The 18652-nt window shown below is 30.5% G+C and overlaps 3 protein-coding genes across 3 annotated transcripts in view; 1 reads left to right on the top strand and 2 right to left on the bottom strand.

The window, feature by feature from the left end:
• Positions 1–7004, top strand: part of LOC145333563 (N-lysine methyltransferase SMYD2-like) — a 52223-nt gene extending 45219 nt beyond the window's left edge. The window contains exons 13-18 of the mRNA XM_080178724.1: positions 556–612; positions 1748–1794; positions 3244–3306; positions 3719–3779; positions 4549–4624; positions 4986–7004. Of these exons, the coding sequence (XP_080034850.1) occupies positions 556–612; positions 1748–1794; positions 3244–3306; positions 3719–3779; positions 4549–4624; positions 4986–5071 (390 nt within the window). The 3' untranslated portion in view covers positions 5072–7004. The remainder of the gene's footprint in view (positions 1–555; positions 613–1747; positions 1795–3243; positions 3307–3718; positions 3780–4548; positions 4625–4985) is intronic.
• An 11-nt stretch (positions 7005–7015) lies between these two features.
• On the bottom strand, positions 7016–12967 carry LOC145333564 (uncharacterized). Its single transcript, XM_080178725.1, has 2 exons — positions 12635–12967; positions 7016–8211 (listed from the first exon to the last, which is right to left on the bottom strand). The coding sequence occupies exon 2, from the start codon at positions 8147–8149 to the stop codon at positions 7190–7192; it is 960 nt and encodes a 319-aa protein (XP_080034851.1). The 5' UTR covers positions 8150–8211; positions 12635–12967; the 3' UTR covers positions 7016–7189.
• A 989-nt stretch (positions 12968–13956) lies between these two features.
• On the bottom strand, positions 13957–15548 carry LOC145333889 (uncharacterized). The gene has a single exon (XM_080179146.1). The coding sequence runs from the start codon at positions 15485–15487 to the stop codon at positions 13979–13981; it is 1509 nt and encodes a 502-aa protein (XP_080035272.1). The 5' UTR covers positions 15488–15548; the 3' UTR covers positions 13957–13978.
• Between the last annotated feature and the right edge of the window lie 3104 nt (positions 15549–18652).

The following is an 18652-nucleotide window of genomic DNA, read 5'->3' as shown; positions in this document are numbered from 1 at the left end:
TGCAGGGTAATAAATTCACACAACCCTAAACCAATCTGGGGAAGCCTTTTTTTACTTTTTTTTGGGTGGCTGAAAACCAAGGGGATGTATTTATGTCTGTTTATCTGTATGTCTACTCTGTCCTTGAATTTGTAAAGCTCTTCTTTACTTTATTTTTTTGGTCCTTTTACCTATTCTAAACTATTCTAGATGAAGGAAGACAACATGAAAGCTGTCTTAAAGTATTCTTTACGTCTATTCTGTCCTTCAATCTATAAAGCTCTTCTTTACTTTAATTTATTACTCCTTAAATTAATTTATTGGACCTTACATTTGTAAACTATTAATTGATGTAGAATTTACGAGTATAGTATGACAGGAGAAAAATTGACGCCAATGTAGGTTGCAATTTCCCCACGCTTTTATTTGTCGGGCCGTTTATCCAGTAGGAGGGGAGGGAATAAGGTAAAGGAAGGGGAGATCGTTAATTTAGCCCGCTACAGAGTTTACTTTCTTAGAGAACATGAAAATCTGGTGTAAGATCCAAGTAATATTATATCCATTAAACTATTGTAGATGAAGGAAGACAATATCAAAGCTGAAATTGTTAAAACTCAACAAGAAATGACTCAAGTAAGATTTTTACTCCACCGTATGATAAGACAGCTTTCCGTGGATGGTAAAAAAATATAAGATTTTTTTATCATTATTCGTAAAAAAATCTATAATATGATACGATACATGATATGATGATTTATTATGGCTGAGAACCGGTTCTAATTCAGTGGATATTAATCAGATTCGAGGCTATATGCTTGAATAGTTATTCTTAGAAAATCAAAGTGAAAAATTTAAATCACCTTTGTTGGCCATACTGGGAAGAAGACCCGGGCTAATTAAGCTGGTATTAATTCGATGATTTTTATTTTAGTATTCGTTAAAATTTGTCTATAATGTGATGCTATACATGATTTTTTATTATGGCTGAGAACCGGTTTTAATCCAGCGGATATCAATCGGTTTCGATGCGATACTGGAAAAGTTTTTCCAACACTAAATATCTCCAAGCAAAACTTTATCCTATGACATTTAATTATCTAAGGCTAACTTATACAATTGCTGCTTATTAGCAACAAATGTGTACACTTTTAACCCAATAATATAGTCGGACTGTTCATATTCTGTGTTTCTATTGTTCCAAAAAATATTACATGTTAAAATAAAGATATAGGTTCTAGAGTCAAAGTCAGGGATCTAAAGGGATAAGACAATGGCCGTTAAATTGAAGTATATACCAAACAAAATTAGCCCTTCTATAGATTACAGTTAGTGGTTGGAACGATTGGACAATCAACTAAATGCACCAACCAATCAAAATTCAATAGAAGTCCCCAAGTTTGTTAAGCAAACAAATGAGAAAACGTTATTATAAAACTTTGGAGACTAGTGTAATAAACAGCCCAATGTCCTCTCCCTCTCTAGGACTAAATGCTGATTTCAGTGGGTTACAAACTTAGATGTTTAAAAAATATAATGTTTAGTATAGGATTAAAACACTAGAGGGGGAAGGGGTTAAATAACTGTATTTCCCTTTACCAATGACATTGTGCCACGTTCAATTGTGTCTTTGAAAAATAACCAATGGTGCCGGGAATATTAACACAGCCAAGTAGCAGAAAACAATTTGCTAGCAGACGAAGAAGGTCATTGGAAAAGGGGGGAGGTAGTTATCTGTCTATACATCTATACTATAGATATGTTGTTTTAGGAATGTGATAAAAACCCCGCCCTTGTCAACTGGAGAGCTCTCTGTAGGTGAGTAATTAAACTAAAATAATAGAGGGGGCACGAGCTTTACCCACGAGGTGAGGACCCTGTGCCGACTTTTAATTTGGTCTTTGAATATTAGCCATAAAGCATAGACAAGCCGCTACAAAAAGAACAGAAAGCAATTTGCTAGCAGACGAAAAAGGTCCATACTACTTTAACCAGGTAGTTGTCTGGGTTATACATCTATACATCTATGATTATTAGTGATTATCCAGCTAGCTTTCTTTACAGAGGCGTGAGGATGGTATCCATCCCCCTGGCAAAATAAAGGTGTCAACTCCCCTAAAACATCCAAAAAATTTCCTAGTGGCGATTTCTCTTGGGGTGGTGGTGGTACCAAACAATAAAATAGTATTAAACCTTCCCAGGACCTATGAGAAGGCACCCTGTAAAGGAGAACAATGTCGGTTCAGTGGTTAGCGAGATTCTTCGGTACAGCCAGATCCTGTTACTATTATATGGAAAAATGTTCAAATTCTATTTATATTTTGAATTGCAAATGAAGTAAACTAAAATAGCCTGAGCTGAAAGGAAAAATTGTCAGAATCGATTTATTATTACTTGGATGTTGCATTAGACTTTTATGTACTCTGGTGAACTGATACTCGCAGCTGTCTAAAAATAACCCCCCCCCCCCTATTCACTCCTTCAACCCAATCCCATCCCCTCGTACAGGATAAAGGACCAATAAATAAGGTCCATGGTAGCAACCCAATAGGAAGACAAATTATACCTTGTCAATATATCCACGTTTACTATATCCATTATTGTCAGACAATTTATTTTTGACACGCGGCACGCATATTATAAATGACCATTTCAAAGTACTTACAATATTTTTTCTTTAAAATGTTTATGTGAAAATAATAAAATCTATTTGCTAAAATAGCTAAATTTATGTGTATGCAAGATCTTAACTACTAATTTCAATAGATTTGAATTTGTGCTTGGCAGGTTTTATGCCAATAATGATACGCCCCATCCACCGCCTTAACCCCATCCCCTCCTACTGGATAAATGTACTGACCAATAAATGAGGACCATTGAAGCAACCTAAATTGACGACAACTTCCCCCGTCAATATATCCAATCCACGTATTCTATATTCATTATAACTGCTAATATTATACAGTTTCATTTAAGAATAGCATTTGATATTTATCAATTTATTCAGGATCAGTCCCTTTCATGACATAGCCTCTTAAGGGGCGTTTCGTTGTATTTTCATATCACAGTAGCTTTTTTCCTATTTCTCATGCGAGGCCTTTTGCCTAACCCCGTGGGGCAATCACCAAACCCAACCTAACCTAAAATAACCTATTAAAAGCTACTGTGAAAATACGACGAAACACCACTTAAGAGTCGATGTCACGAAAGGGACTATACCCAATTATTTTATATTAATTTTTGTAACTGATTGTTTCTTTGTTTCAGTTTACAGAAAGAAATTCTGGACCTTGTATCTCAGCTGATGTCTGCTCAACTATTATTATTCAGGTAAATCACAAGTTTTACAGTTCGGCTGCGAAACTGACAATAACTGGTTTTCAACCATACTGAAAAAGCATCGGATAACAGACAATTTTTTAGGAATATTAAAATGAAAATCACAATATCAATACCAAGTTTGTTGGCACGGGCTTTTTCATTTTGATATCGGCGGAAAGCTGTCTATAATAAGATGCAGTAAATAACTATTTTAGTATGACACTTATCCTATTTATTTCTATTTGAATTGAAATTGGCTACTATATGGCTTTGAAACAGAATATTATCCGCTTCATCGTATTACAGACAATTTCTACGAATAATTAAATGGAAATCATAAAAATAATCTTAAAGTTTTCATGTTTATAACCAACGGAAAGCTATCTATAATACGATGCAATAAATAACTATTCTATTGTAGAGAATATAATTCCCTGGTCCACCTGTCCCAACTTGCCAGAAATGAAACTATGTTAAAACAGGTAACTAAAATATTATAAATTTAAATCTAAATATGTTTCTTTCATTAATTACCTTATAAGACTAGGTATTATAGTTTAGAAAACTTTTTTTTCTTTAAATTTTCAGACTGCCATATACAATACTTTCTGTATAACCAGTTATTTAACCTGATAAAAATAAAAATGAAGCAAATAAATGGTCTACTTAATGGTTTTTGCAGTCCTGTGGCTTCGAAACCGATTAATTCATCTGCTGGATTAGAACCAATCTACAACCATACTGAAAGATCACGTATAGCATAGTATTACAGACAATTTCCAGGAATATTAATATAAAAATCATAAATTTAATACCAGTTTTTTTAGTCCGGGTCTTCGGCCCATTGGGGCTAAAAAGCTGAATTAAATTTCATAATTTTACATGTTCATATCCTCGGAAAGCTGTTTAAAATACGATGCGATAACTAACTATTACTAGCAGAAATATACTGCTTTATTAATAGTAATTAGGTTCATTAATATGTAATGGCTAGAATAAATAGAATCAAACGGCTACCTACCTAGAAGCTATAAGGATGAGGGGGGGGGATAGTAAACCCTTACAATTTCGTTTAAAAAAGATAAAGGTGTTAGATGAGTTTAGGTTTCCTCCTGGATCCATCTGTAACTTCAATGTAAAGGAGAACCATATCAGTCCAGCAGTTGTCTAGATCTTTAGCTACAGACAGATAAAAAATCAAAAGACATCCTGTTACTTTTAAAAGGGATTATTGATAATCTTATTTTACAGGCGTTGGAAGAGTGGGAAGAATTGTTGAAAAAGTTGAATGTTGAAAGAGCTTGGAAAGATTTTAATATTTGTAAAGGTATAGAAAATAGATAGATAAATAAATCGAAAGATAAAAATTGACGGCAAATTTTCCCCTGGCAAAACTGCATACTAAATTTCATGCAATATGATTATAGAGTTGCTACAGTCATAGGTATCATGATTGATAGGGCTTATAAAAGACCTTAGATATAGAAATGCTTTACCTAAAGAAATGTCGGGTATGGTCCCTTCGTGGCAACGCCTCTTCAGGGGCGTTTGCCCCGCAGGAGCTAGAAATATAATAGGAGAAAATCTACTGTGAAAATAAAACAAAGCGCCCCTAAAGATACTCTGTCATGAAAGGGACCATTCCCGAAACGTCTTAAGAAATCTTCTAATAATAAATAATATTTCAGATAAGCTAGAAGAATATTCCTCAATGTTAAAGAGTAAAAACCCTCCTAAGGATGAAGAAATCATGCAGTTCCTATGGCTTATGTGATAATTCTAATATTAATAACTTAAGTGAAAACTTTTCAGTATAATTTGAAATTAAACAGACATATAAAATGTGAAATATCAACATGTTTTAAACATCAACAGACTATCTGGTAACGATTATAAAGTTGCAACGCTTTTAAAAGCGAACCTAACTGTTACAGGAATCGCTATGCTAAGTTAATAATCTATAGGAATACTCTAACCTGTCTAAGTTAACGGAAAGAGCTATCCATTTTGGACAGACCAAACGAAATAATTATAATTATAAAAAGCTTCGCTTTTAAAAATAACTAAAGATAAGTAAACTAATTATTTCTTTCTTTGATTATAAAAGTAAAACAAACCGTTTAAAATTGAAAAAATATTTTTTTTACCAATAAAAATTAGGATTAGATACCAAGTTCATAAAGTACTTTTTTTTAACACACACCCCTCCTTAACCGAACTTTAGATTTTAAAAATGTCCCACATAGAGGTCTTAGAGGGGACTTTGGGATAGGGGGATAGATTATTAGCAAAGTTGTATGATTTACATTTTTAGATATTACTCTAAAAAATTAAGACAAGAGTGAAGTTTGTATTTGGATATTTAGTGTAATTTGATCTATAATCTTAAAACGGCCATAGCTTGGAAAAAGGAACAGCTAGGATTTTGTTCTCAACTGATTCTAACTACCACTAGGTCCTCTTTGAACGCCCGAATTGTCCGAACGTAAGGGACATTTTTTAAATCTAAAGTTCGTTTAAGGAGGGGTATGTATAAAATCTTTAATTACATAGTAAATATTGTTGGAATTTTGTAGATAAAATTACTATTTTTATATTTCAATGTCAATATTAAATATTTCTAAGATAGGGATAGTGTTTCCAGAATGGCTTCAAAACCGATTAATATCCGCTGGATTAAAACCGGTTCTCGGCCATACTAAAAAATATGTATAGCATCGTATTACAGATAATTTTCCACGAGTAATAATTAAAATATAAATTGTAAAATTAATACCAGTTTTTTATCCTATTCCTGCGTCTTCGCCTCTCGGGGCTATCAAAATGGGTTTTATTTTTATAACTTTTCATTTTAATATCAATGGAAAGCTGTCTATAATACAATGCGCTAAATAACTTTAAAAAAGACACTTAAAACTGAAATCTTTGACAAAATATAAAATGAAAAAATAAATAAAGGGGGAATGTTGTATTGTAGAAATTTCGCAATAAGATTAGTTAGGTCATAATAGTTATTTCTCGTATCGTATTATAAACGGCTTTCCGCGGATATAGAATGTACAATTATAAGATTAAAACTAGGTATTTCTAGCCCCGTGGTGCCTAGCATATAAAAATAAACAAAGTTCTGTTAAAAATAAACAAATGTAATGTACCATTAAAACTGTTCTACAAAATTTTTTTGCTATTTGAAATTGTGTTGCTCATATTTAACAAGCATAAATATTTCAGTATGGCTTCAAAGCCGATTAATATCGGCTGGCTTAGAACCGTTTCGCCGCCATACTGAAAATTCATGTATTGCATCGTATTACAGAAATTTTTTTACGAATATTAATATGAAAATCATAAATAAATACCAATTTTGTTTGACCTTAGAACCCACGGGGATAGCAAAACTGGGTTTAAACCTATAATTTTTTATTTTAATATCCACGGAAAAATGTCTATGAAACGATGCGATAAAAAACTATTATGATATTTAATGCAAAGTATATTTTTTACAAATGTATAATTTATATTGTAGTTATAAGTTGTCTATTTATGTAATCAAAAGCTAATAAATAAATATTTAAAATTAAAAATTTTCTACGATTGAATTGAGCAAATAGGAAGCATTGCATTACTTTTAGATTATTAATATATAAAATAAAAGTGGTAAGTTTAAAAAATATTAAAGTTTAAATTTTATTAACACATTTATTTCCAAATTTCAATTCAGCGGTTAGCGAGATCCTTTAGTACAGACAGACACACAAAGATCCTGTTATTTTTTATAAGGGTTAATGAGACTTACAAAGTATTTACATGATTATGCTTATATAATGGTTATCAACATATGTCACATGAATATGGTTTCCTTCAAGTCTAGTATGTTTATAACAGCTGGGTACTAAGGTAAATCTGAGGTAAATTCTTCCCAATATTTTTTCACCAAATCTTCTTCTTCTACAACTTGCATTTCAACATTTTCTGTTTTCACTTGAGAAATATTAGTTTTGTCCTCTTCCTTTATAAATACTTGTTCAAATTCAGGATTATCAATATTGTTGTCACTGATATCAATATTGTTGTCACTAATATCAATATTGTTGTCACTAATATCAATATTGTTGTCACTAATATCAATATTATTGTCACTAACAGATATATTACTCTTACTAGTATGTATTTCATGTGTCTTTGCATGTTTATTTCTGCTGCTGAATTGAGTAAATGATTTACCACAAACACTACAGGAGTATGGTTTCTCTCCTGTATGTGTTCTCATATGAATGTCTTTACTTTGAGATTGAGAAAATGATTTTCCACATATATCACATGAATATGGTTTCTCACCAGTATGAGTTCTCATATGTGTATCTCTACTATATGCTCGTGAGAATGATTTACTACAAATATTACATGAATATGGTTTCTCTCCTGTATGTGTTCTCATATGGACATCTCTATTTTCCTTTTCGGAAAAAGATTTACCACATACATCACATGAATATGGTTTCTCATCAGTGTGAGTTTTCATATGTCTGTCTTTACTTTGAGCTGTGGTGAATGATTTTCCACATATTTCACAGGAGTATTGTTTCTCTCTAGTATGAGTTCTCATATGCTGATCTTTACTACTTAATCGCGAAAATGATTTTCCACATACATCACATGAATATGGTTTCTCACCTGTATGTGTTCTCATATGTGTATCTTTACTTTGAGCTGTGGTGAATGATTTTCCACATATTTCACAGGAATATGGTTTCTCTCCTGTATGTGTTATCATATGAGTATTTCTATTACTAGCTGTACTAAATGTTTTGCCACAAATCTGACAAGAGTTCTTCTCTTTTTCACTATCCATTATTCTATGCTGTTATATATTTATAGATATTTGATATTCCTTTAATGGCATCAGTTACAAATCTGAAATAGTAAACTTTTATAATTTCAAATAAACTCAAGTATCTACTTTCGTATCAATTCTTTCTTTGCTTTATTATAAACACTATTGGAAGGATATAAAAAAGGACACCTGCTGGATTTAATGATAAGTAATGTATTGCAGTATTATAGGTGAGTCTGATGCCCAATATTAAATAATTGACAACTACCTAATTAATTGTTATCAACTGATGGTTGTATCTCATTGCTTTAGACAAGAATACAAGGGGGGGGGGGGGGGAAGTTTGTACACTTATAGGAAATGAAATTCAGTACCAAATATTGGGAGGGTACTGTGGGCTTGTTTTTAAAGTTATCAACCTAATTCTTTTTGTAGGCTCTCTTATATGACTGGATATACACGTATTTCTTTGAAAATTGAATTTCGGCACTTTCCTTCTAGGGCTTGTGGAGCAATAGACCCCCCAAAACACTAAAAATATGAGTTCTGAACTTATTTTTAAAGATATCAACCTGATTTTTTTTTATAATACTTTTTTAACATAACCGAATCAACGAACCATTACAGATTTCATTTTGGGACTTTCCTTCTAGGGCCTTGCGGAGCAAAAGACCCCTCAAAACACTAAAAATATGAGTTCTGTGCTTATTTTTAAAGATATCTACCTGATTTTTTAAAAATAATACTTTTTCAACATAACTGAACTTGGTAACTTTTACAGATTTAATTTTGGGACTTTCCTTCTAGGGGCTTCTGGAGCAATAGACACCCCAAAACACTAAAAATATGAGTTCTGAGCTTATTTTTAAATATATCAACCTGATTTTTTTTAATAATACTTTTTTAACATAACCGAATCAACGAACCATTACAGATTTCATTTTTGGGACCTTCCTTCTAGGGGCTTGTGGAGCAATAGACCCCCCAAAACACTAAAAATATGAAATCTTACCTTATTTTTAAAGATATCAACCTGATTTTTTTCAATAATACTTTTTAACATAACCGAATCAACGAACCATTACAGATTTCAGTTTGGGACTTTTCTTCTAGGGCCTTGTGGAGAAAAGACCCCAAAAAACACTAAAAATATGAGTTCTGTGCTTATTTTTAAAGATATCTACCTGATTTTTAAAAAATAATACTTTTTCAACATAACCGATTGAAGAAACCATTACGGATTTCATTTTGGTACTTTCCTTCTAGGGGCTTGTGGAGCAAGACCCCCAAAATCTACGAACTATTACAGATTTCATTTTAGGACTCTCTTTCTAGGGGCTTGTGGAGCAAAAGACCCCAACACTAAAAATATGAGTTCTGAGCTTATTTTTAAATATATCAAACTGATTTTTTAAAATAATACTTTTTTAACATAACCGAACTAAGAAACCATTACGGATTTCATTTAGGGACTTTACTTCTAGGGGCTAGTGGAGCAAAGATCCCAAAAACACTAAAAATATGAGTTCTGAGCTTATTTTTAAAGATATTAACCCGATTTTTTTATAATACTTTTTTAACATAACCAAATCTACGAAACAATACAGATTTCATTTTGGGACTTTCCTTCTAGAACTAGTGGAGCAATAGACTCCAAAAAAACACCAAAAATAGGAGTTCTAAACTTATTTCTAAAGATGTAAACCTGATTTTTTAAAGAAAACTTTTTTAACAACTGACTTAATGAACCATTACAGATTTCATTTTAGGACTTTAATTCTAGGGACTAGTGGAGCAAAAGACCCCCCAAAACACTAAACATATGAGTTATTTCTATACCAAGTATTTTGAAACCTTAATCTAGTCGTCTTAATGTAATTTTTTTTCAGAATACTAGGTACATAATATTTGAATATGACTGTGAATTGATTCAAGCGCATTTTCATTGGACCCTAGAAGGAAATCAAAATCTGTAATGATTACCTAGTTCATTTATGTGAAAAAATTTCACATTAAAACAATATTTTTAGTGTTTAGGGGATCTTTTGCTTCACTAGCTTCTAGAAGGAAAGTCCCAAAATTAAATTATTAAAGGTGGGTTGTATTTGTTTCTTTAACGCACACCTAATGAGAACTCCATTAGTTCTGGTTACATACCTTAATTCTATGTGTTTGTTGATCAGTTTATATTTTGAGGACTCCTTAAGTCCTGGTTTAATACCTCAAGGTGTTGAGATTCATGTTTCAATTTGAGTGATGTATGAAGTTTCTATCTTCTAATTGTTGCAGAAGCTGGTTTGAAGCTCTTCCCTTGGCGGGAATGTTGTAAAACTTATAATAATTTCGCTTCAAACTAAAGACAATATTTATTCTTAGAACAACGACGACATTTGAAGTGCAGTTTATTGGTGATGCTGCGTTCGTTGTTTTATTCTTGGAACAACGACGACATTTGAAGCGCAGTTTCTTGGATATGCCGCGTTTGTTGTTGTTTAAATATTTCATCATGCTATTCTGTGTCAGCAAACATATTCAGTTTAGAACGTTTTTTGGTTGTGAGAGGTTAATATAATTGTTTGTGTGATTTACGTTAATATTAATTTTAATGTATTTTAAATGGTTGTTATAATTTTACGAGAATATTTTATTTAATAAGTTTATCTTTTTTCAGAGATTTTCGTAGTAAAATTTAGAACAACCTTAGATTGTCAATATATCTGTGATAATGAGCATTCGTTTAGTGCCGGGAACATAGTTTTAATTGTTCAAGCTCAATAAATCAGTAAAAAACTAATCTATATGCGTATCTTAAGTATTACGTTAATAATGATAAAATGTTTCATTTTCTCTCTTAATCGGGTCAATCGTTAGGACCCCATAGAAGTCATTTTACAGCTGTTTATGAGAAGATATCTGTAGCAGAGGCAAATAATGATTAAGCAAAAAAGAGTTTGTTTAAATATTTTGGAAATGATGGATGTAGCACAGAAATTATGATGTAGCTTAAGCAGTAAACTATGTATTATCATGTACAGGTTGGGCTTATAAAAGAATAGAAAGAGGGAGGTCATTTTCTAGTAAATCCCGTAAAGGTGTGTGTTATAAGGCCTAAAAATAGTAGTAGAACAAAAAGGTGCTCTATATATTTGTATTCCCTATTGAATAGAACAATAGGGAAGAAATTTTTTTTTTTTTTTTTTTGATAACCGTACCTGGAATATCTTTAAAAAAATAAGAAATTTCTATCAAACGCTTTGTTTGGCTCAAACTGACACAAATAAAAAAAATATAATTATAATAAATCAACCTGTAAAGAATGGCTTCATCCTTTGTTTAATGGTATAGATTGTTCTTAACCTTTACCTTGTACCTATAGAAAACATTATTATTATAATTATATTTTTTTTAAATTTTTGTCAGTTTGAGCCAAACAAAGCGTTTGATAGAAATTTCGTATTTTTTAAAGATATTCCAGGTATGGTTATCAAAAAAAAAAAAAAATTTCCCTATTTTTCTATTCAATAGGGAATACAAATATATAGAGCACCTTATCGTTCTACTACTATTTTTAGGCCTTATAACACACACCTTTACGGGATTTACTAGAAAATGACCTCCCTCTTTATTCCCATCCTAAATTTGTAGTTAAAACAATCAATTCCTTTTCCCGAGGTTCTTAAAATTTTTTTTAATTCTCCAAAAATATTTCAAAATCTTCCAATTAACACCTTCATAGATTACATTAGAACTCTAAATCTGTCAGAGAGTGATATGGTCACTATCGGAAGGGAAAAAACATGTAAACCTGGTTTTTTTTTTACATAGGAATGTTTCTTCTTATCACTACCATGGCAAGGAATAAACATTTTTTGTTCAGGGAATAACATGATGGAGCAATAGCTAAAGTAGTTATTAGAAATATTTCATTTAATCAAAGTATTAGTGGTAAGTTTTGTTATTTAGGTGATTAAAAAATAGAATCTGCAAAGAAAAATATATAAAGATGTTGTTTATTTATATCTTTGTCTCTATCTAAATTCTAAATATCTATTTAAGAAAGTAGGTACATAAAAAAGTGGTATTTGTAAAAACTAAATATAAATTCACATATTACATAATTAAGGTTTTGGTCTGAAGCTAAAGATCACAGAAAATACTGATCCAACTGGGTTGTACTTTTGAGTGACACTTTATGAATGTCTTTGGTTGGTTTCAGGCTACTTACTGACATCCCCCGCCCTCTCTAGAGTATGGGGGATTTGCACTATCTATAGAAGTTTTATAAGTAAGTACCTATATAATTGATATTGAAAAAAAAATATTATTACAACTGTATTACAAGGGACAGAAGAAAAAGCATGAAACAGTTTTGCCTATTAAAACTATATTTTTTATTTCATTATTGTTTTCATGGAAAATTTGCTTAAATTCTTAATCAGACAAAAATATTGAAGAAAAATCACATTTACTATTCTGGAAAATTATAAAAAACATTTTACTCACCTCTATTTTCCCTCTTATAAACTCCAATCTACAGTTCCTATTATTTCTCCTTTTTTCTTTCAATACATTTTCTATTTATCTGAAAAAATAATGAACTATGTTCTGTACATTATACAAATAATAATCAAGTATATGGAGTATGTTGGTATTGTACATTATTAAAAAATACAAGACAAGCTTAGCATCAGTTGTAAGTATTTAAAGAAATCAAAATGTTTATAGTTCCATAAAATACATTTGAAAAAGAAGTTATAGTTTAAAAAATGGCGTAATGCAATACATAATTTTTTTTTTAAATGTTTCATCTTAAAAAAAATATTATATATGAAGGAATAGCTTTCATTTATAAAATATTATTCTCGGACCTTAAAGCTAAACTCAACCAGGGTTGGCAGACAAAAAACCACCCCAAAACCCACCCGGTTTTTTTTTGCCCTTTAACCCACCTTAAAAAACCCATGGGGTATTGGGTTTTGGGGGTTTTATTAAAAAAAAGTAAAATTGTTTCAAAAATAAGTTTATTTTTCATTGTTTATATAAAAAAAATATGTTTTTCATTGACCCCTGTATTTAACAAAGGAATAGACTGCTGCTATTACTACTTGTGCTTGATTTTGCCATTGGCATGGGCTAAGGAAGAGATATACCAGCAAGAAAACAATCTTAGGATCTTTAGATTTTTGCATTTTTTCTGTTTTTCCTGTATATAGCAGCCAACTTTTCATCTTTCTTATGTCCTAGCCAGTTTCTAAATATTAAAAGAATGGACCTAATTGTACTTTGTACTTTTATAGTAACTATTAATAGGTTATTTTAGATTAGGTTAGTTAAGGGGTAATGATGGCCCCGCAGGGGTAGAAATAAGAAAAAAGCTACTGTGAAAATACTATGAAACTCGCTGCGCCATAGAAAGAATCGTCTATTATATATTATATTTAATATATTATTCAAGCTTTTACAGTATAAAAACTATAAAAACCCAAAATACCCCAAAAACCCCCTAAAACCCGTGTAAAACCCCTATTTTCCACGACCCCGGGGTATTTTTTAAAAAAACCGGGTTTTGCACAGCCCTGAACTCAACTATTGCATTACTGACAGATCAGGCAATTTATATACTTTATTTGCATGGGTACAGGAAATCTTCACAATTAATCACTCTTTAACAGTTCCTGTACCATTTACCATTTTCTACACAGAGATGGAATGATTTACAGAATTTTTCAATGATTAATAATATTATTTTATTCATTAAAACAAGAATTTACAAGAATAGGTAGATATTATAGGGTTTAATACAATTAATACAAAAATGTCTTCAATTTTCATTGCAATTATATTTTCCTAAATCTCTGAATCACAAATATTGTAACTAACATAGAGATAATCACCAGTTTCTTCTTCTTTTACATCAACATCTGCATCAGCTTTGTCAATGAAAGTAGGCTCCTCTTTAATAGAGAGAGGATCATTAGTAAGAGTTTCATCTTCCTTAATTTCTTCTTTTACATTCATGATATTAAAAGCTTCATCATTATTCAAAGGTTCATCTTTAGTAGTGAGAGGATCAATAAACACATTTTCTACAAATTCTTCATTTTTAATTTCACATATTTTATCCATATGATCAATAATTTTCTCTTTAGTTTCTTCTACAACAGTTGTAATTGTTCCATCTATCTGAATTGTGAGAGGATCTTTATTAAGGGTTTCTTCTTCACTAATAGAATCAAAATCTTGTCCATTATTTATTTCAGAAAATGATTTTATTTCTAAAGGTGAAAGTTTCCTTAGCTTGACACAAACAGGTTTCATTGTTGATAGTAGACCATTGTAGTTGTACTCATGTACAGTCTTATGTTTATTAACATCCAGGAATAATTTACTGCACTTGTTAGATGTATCTAGTCTCTTTCCAGTAGTATGTTTCCTCATATGTCTGTCTCTACTTCCTTTCTCTGAGAATGATTTTCCACATATGTCACATGAATATGGTTTATCACCAGTATGTATTCTCATATGTCTATTCTTATCACTAGATGAAGTAAATGATTTCTCACATATTTGACATGAATATGGTTTCTCTCTTATATGTGTTCTCATATGTAAATCTTTACTACTTGACTGTGAGAATGATTTACCACATATATCACATGAATATGGTTTATCTCCAGTGTGTGTTTTCATATGTAAATCTTTACTACTTGACTGTGAGAATGATTTACCACATATATCACATGAATATGGTTTCTCTCCTGTATGTGTTCTCATATGTGTATCTTTATGCTGAGCTGAAATGAATTCTTTTTCACATATTTCACATGAATATGGTTTCTCACCAGTATGAGTTCTCATATGAGTATATTTATTACTAGACCATGAGAATGATTTACCACATATATCACATGAATATGGTTTCTCACAAGTGTGTGTTCTCATATGCCTAACTTTATCACCAGACTGTGAGAATGATTTCTCACATATATCACACGAATATGGTTTTTCTCCAGTATGTGATCTCATATGCTGATCTTTACTACCTAATTGAGAAAATGATTTTTCACATATATCACATGAATATGGTTTTTCCCCAGTATGTGATCTCATATGAGTATCTTTATTTTGATAATGAGTAAATGATTTCCCGCATATTTTACATGAATAAGGTTTCTCTCCAGTATGTGTTCTTATATGAGTATCTTTACTTTGAGCTGTGGTGAATGATTTTCCACAGATATCACATGAATATGGTTTCTCACCAGTATGTGTTCTCATATGAGTATTTCTATTACTAGCTGTACTAAATGTTTTGCCACAAATCTGACAAGAGTTCTTCTCTTTTTCACTATCCATTATTCTATGATGATATATGATTTTAGATATTTGATATTCCTACAGTGGCACCAGTCACAAATCTGTAAAAGTAAACTTAAATAATTTCAAATAAAATATCTACTTATTAATTGCTACTATAATAATGTACATTTTAATGGTATTAAAATAGGACACCTACTATACTTAATTGCGTCTGATGCCCGGTATTGATTAATTAAATCTCAATGCTATACATAAGAACACAATTATTTGTGATATAATTATCAAGTAGATGCTCTTAATTTTTTGAGAAAAGGATTTATAATTCAATGTTAAAGAAGCTTTATAAACATACAGTATGACCCTCGAAAAAGTATTTTTAAGCATCTGCAGCCCATATTTCTCAATGAATTATCAAAAAATGTATATGTCCTTGTTCTCTGTAGATTTCCACATAAGTAGATATAAAAATATTTTTTTTACATCAAATAACAGCTGAGATTTTTAGAGCCAAAGTTTTGAAAAAGTGGCTGAGGAAAAGGTAACTTTTCAAGAAAAATGTTTTTTTTTTAAAGTGAAATGACGTGTTTTCCTCATAATTTCAATACTTTTTATAAAACTTATAAAAAGATGTTTCCAAGAAATTTATTTCATGCTGAAAGCACTTTTTTCACTTGCTCTAAAAGGCATTTTTAGATTAGTGTAAATTGCAAAAACACCCTTACAGAAAGAAATCCTATAAAAAATAGTAGCAAATTGAAAGTTTACATAAATAGAAATCAAACACTTTTTATTTTATCAAAATAAGTTAAAAAACCAAAAAGTTACAGCTACAAACTTTTATTAAACATTTAACAATTTAAATGATTTTTATGTGTCTTAGATTAATTTGATGAGTGGGCGTGAATTTATTGGTAAAGGTGGCGCTAATCCTTCCGGTAATGAGCATAAATTGGGGAGGGGTTTATTTAAGGTCATATTAATAAGTGGGAGATATTATAAGATTTGATGGAAAATGGTTATAAGAAAAATGTATTCAGTAAAATTTGAAAAGTAGTTTTTTATAAGTAAAAGTAACGTTTTTTAATGCAATAAAAAATGTATCAATTGTAAACTTGCTCTTCTTTCTTATTTGTTTTTTAACTGGTTGATAAAAAGTAATATACTAATAAAAAACTAAGAAATATTTAGCAATATCCAGTTTCTCAAGCACTTTTTCAAAACTTTGGCTTTAAAAATCTCGGCTGTTAATTGATGTAAAAAAAATATTTTGATATTCTTTGATGTAGAAAATTATAGAGAACAAGTACATATGAATCTTTTAATATTTTATTGAGAAATATAGGCTGCAGATGCTTAAAAATACTTTTTCGAGGGTCATGCTGTAGATCCTGCACAAATAAATTGTAGAAATACAATGCTAGTAAACTGTAGACATACAATGATGCTATAAATACTTACCTAGATATATTATAAAATTAATCCAAATATTCTTTGGAGATCCAAATTCTGACTGGTACAACAATATTATTCCAAATAATAATTCTTCAACAGTCTGAAATAATTAAATTAATTTTTAAAAAGATTTATAATGAATAAATATTGATCAATAGCTTCCTTAGAAATTTTTGTATCTTTTATTAAGATGATTTAAAGATTATTTTGTTTTAAACTTTTCGCCAGCACAAAATATGTTTTAATTGGTAAAGTTCCCGGCGACTTCTAATTTTTAATTATGACTGGGTATAATTAAACTGGTAGAATTAGCAAAATGATAAAGTAAAATCATATATAAATATAAATCAGCCGGATATCTGTATCACCTGAACCTGGAGGCCGATTTCTATTTTTCTATGATATGTTAATAACATCCAAAAGGATGAATATTTGGTAAAAAAAGTGTACCTCTAACTCTTCAAATAAGAAATTTTAATTTTTACCTGTCCAGAGTGGACCTGCACCACCTGAACCTGGAGGCCAATTTTTATTTTTTTGCAGATATGTTAAAAACATTCAGAAAGATGCTTATTTTGTTTTATAAGTTGCTCTCTAACTCTTAAATTTTTATCCAATGTTCTAGAAGTTATATCAATATAGATTCTGCACAAATAAATTGTAGAAATATAATGCTTGTAAACTGTAGACATACAATGATGATAAAAATACTTACCTAGATATATTATGATTTTAATCTGAAATTCTTTGGAGATCCAAGTTCTGACTGGTGCAACAATATTATTCCAAATAATAATTCCTCAGCAGTCTGAAACAATTAAATTAATTTTTAAAAAGGTTTATAATGAATAAATATTGATCAATAGCTTCCTTAGAAATTTTTTGTAAGATGATATAAAGATTATTTTGTTTTTAACTTTTCGCCAGCACAAAATATGTTTTAATTGGTAAAGTTCTCGGTGATTACTAATCTTTAATTATGACTGGGTATAATTAAACTGGTAGAATTAGCAAAATAGTTGATAGTTAATAAGTCACCGGTATTTAGAAATGAACAAGGGTAACAATTCTTATAACTCTTCCAGCTCTTTATTTTCTTTTTCATCCTTTTAATCTGAAATATTTGCACAATTATCAGGATCACACAGGTTGTTTGTTCTTTAGGTCAATAATATTTTTACAGCCGGGGAAAAAAATAAATCTTGTGCAGAATATACAACCACTGTTTAAATCTTAGATTTAGTGGCATCCACAGAGTTTTGCCATGGAGATTAAAGCATGATTTGGGTGATAAATATCAGAATTTTACAATTCCTATATTAAAGAGTGTTGCCCCTTCCCTCCTTAACCCCTATTCTACAAGCTTATGCTTAGATTTACTCAATAAAAAGTAATAATTTTAAAAATATGGTCAGTAGAAAATCATATGTTAGAATTATATTAGGTCATATTTTAGAGTTTATTATACGCATCTGGGGATTTTACATACCTGTACATTAGGTAATTTCAAAAAAAAAAAATTTTGGTCGCGGTTCAAATACCTGTTCTATACATAAAAATAAGCAATACTATGAATTTTTTTGGTTCTATCTTGATTCTAAGTGGTAGAAGGTAAAATCAAGATTTTACGAAAATACGCAAAGAACGAATCTTTAAACCTGAACATTAAGGTTATCGGTTACCGGTCTTTAGGCTGTTCTAAGGGCACCAGTTTGTCATTTTAGACTATTATTTTTAACGGTAACTGCC

This window comes from Acartia tonsa, chromosome 12, assembly GCF_053477335.1.
Source record: "Acartia tonsa isolate MP-2025a chromosome 12, ASM5347733v1, whole genome shotgun sequence".
Lineage (NCBI taxonomy): Eukaryota > Metazoa > Arthropoda > Copepoda > Calanoida > Acartiidae > Acartia > Acartia tonsa.
The sequence above is the reverse complement of the archived record's forward strand: the minus strand, read 5'-3'. Positions and strand labels throughout refer to the sequence as shown.

What these genes read in the sequence shown, in the direction of transcription:
- LOC145333564 (XM_080178725.1), bottom strand. Translation starts at nt 8,149, where the DNA reads ATGGATAGTGAAAAAGAGAAGAACTCTTGTCAGATTTGTGGCAAAACA.
- LOC145333889 (XM_080179146.1), bottom strand. Translation starts at nt 15,487, where the DNA reads ATGGATAGTGAAAAAGAGAAGAACTCTTGTCAGATTTGTGGCAAAACA.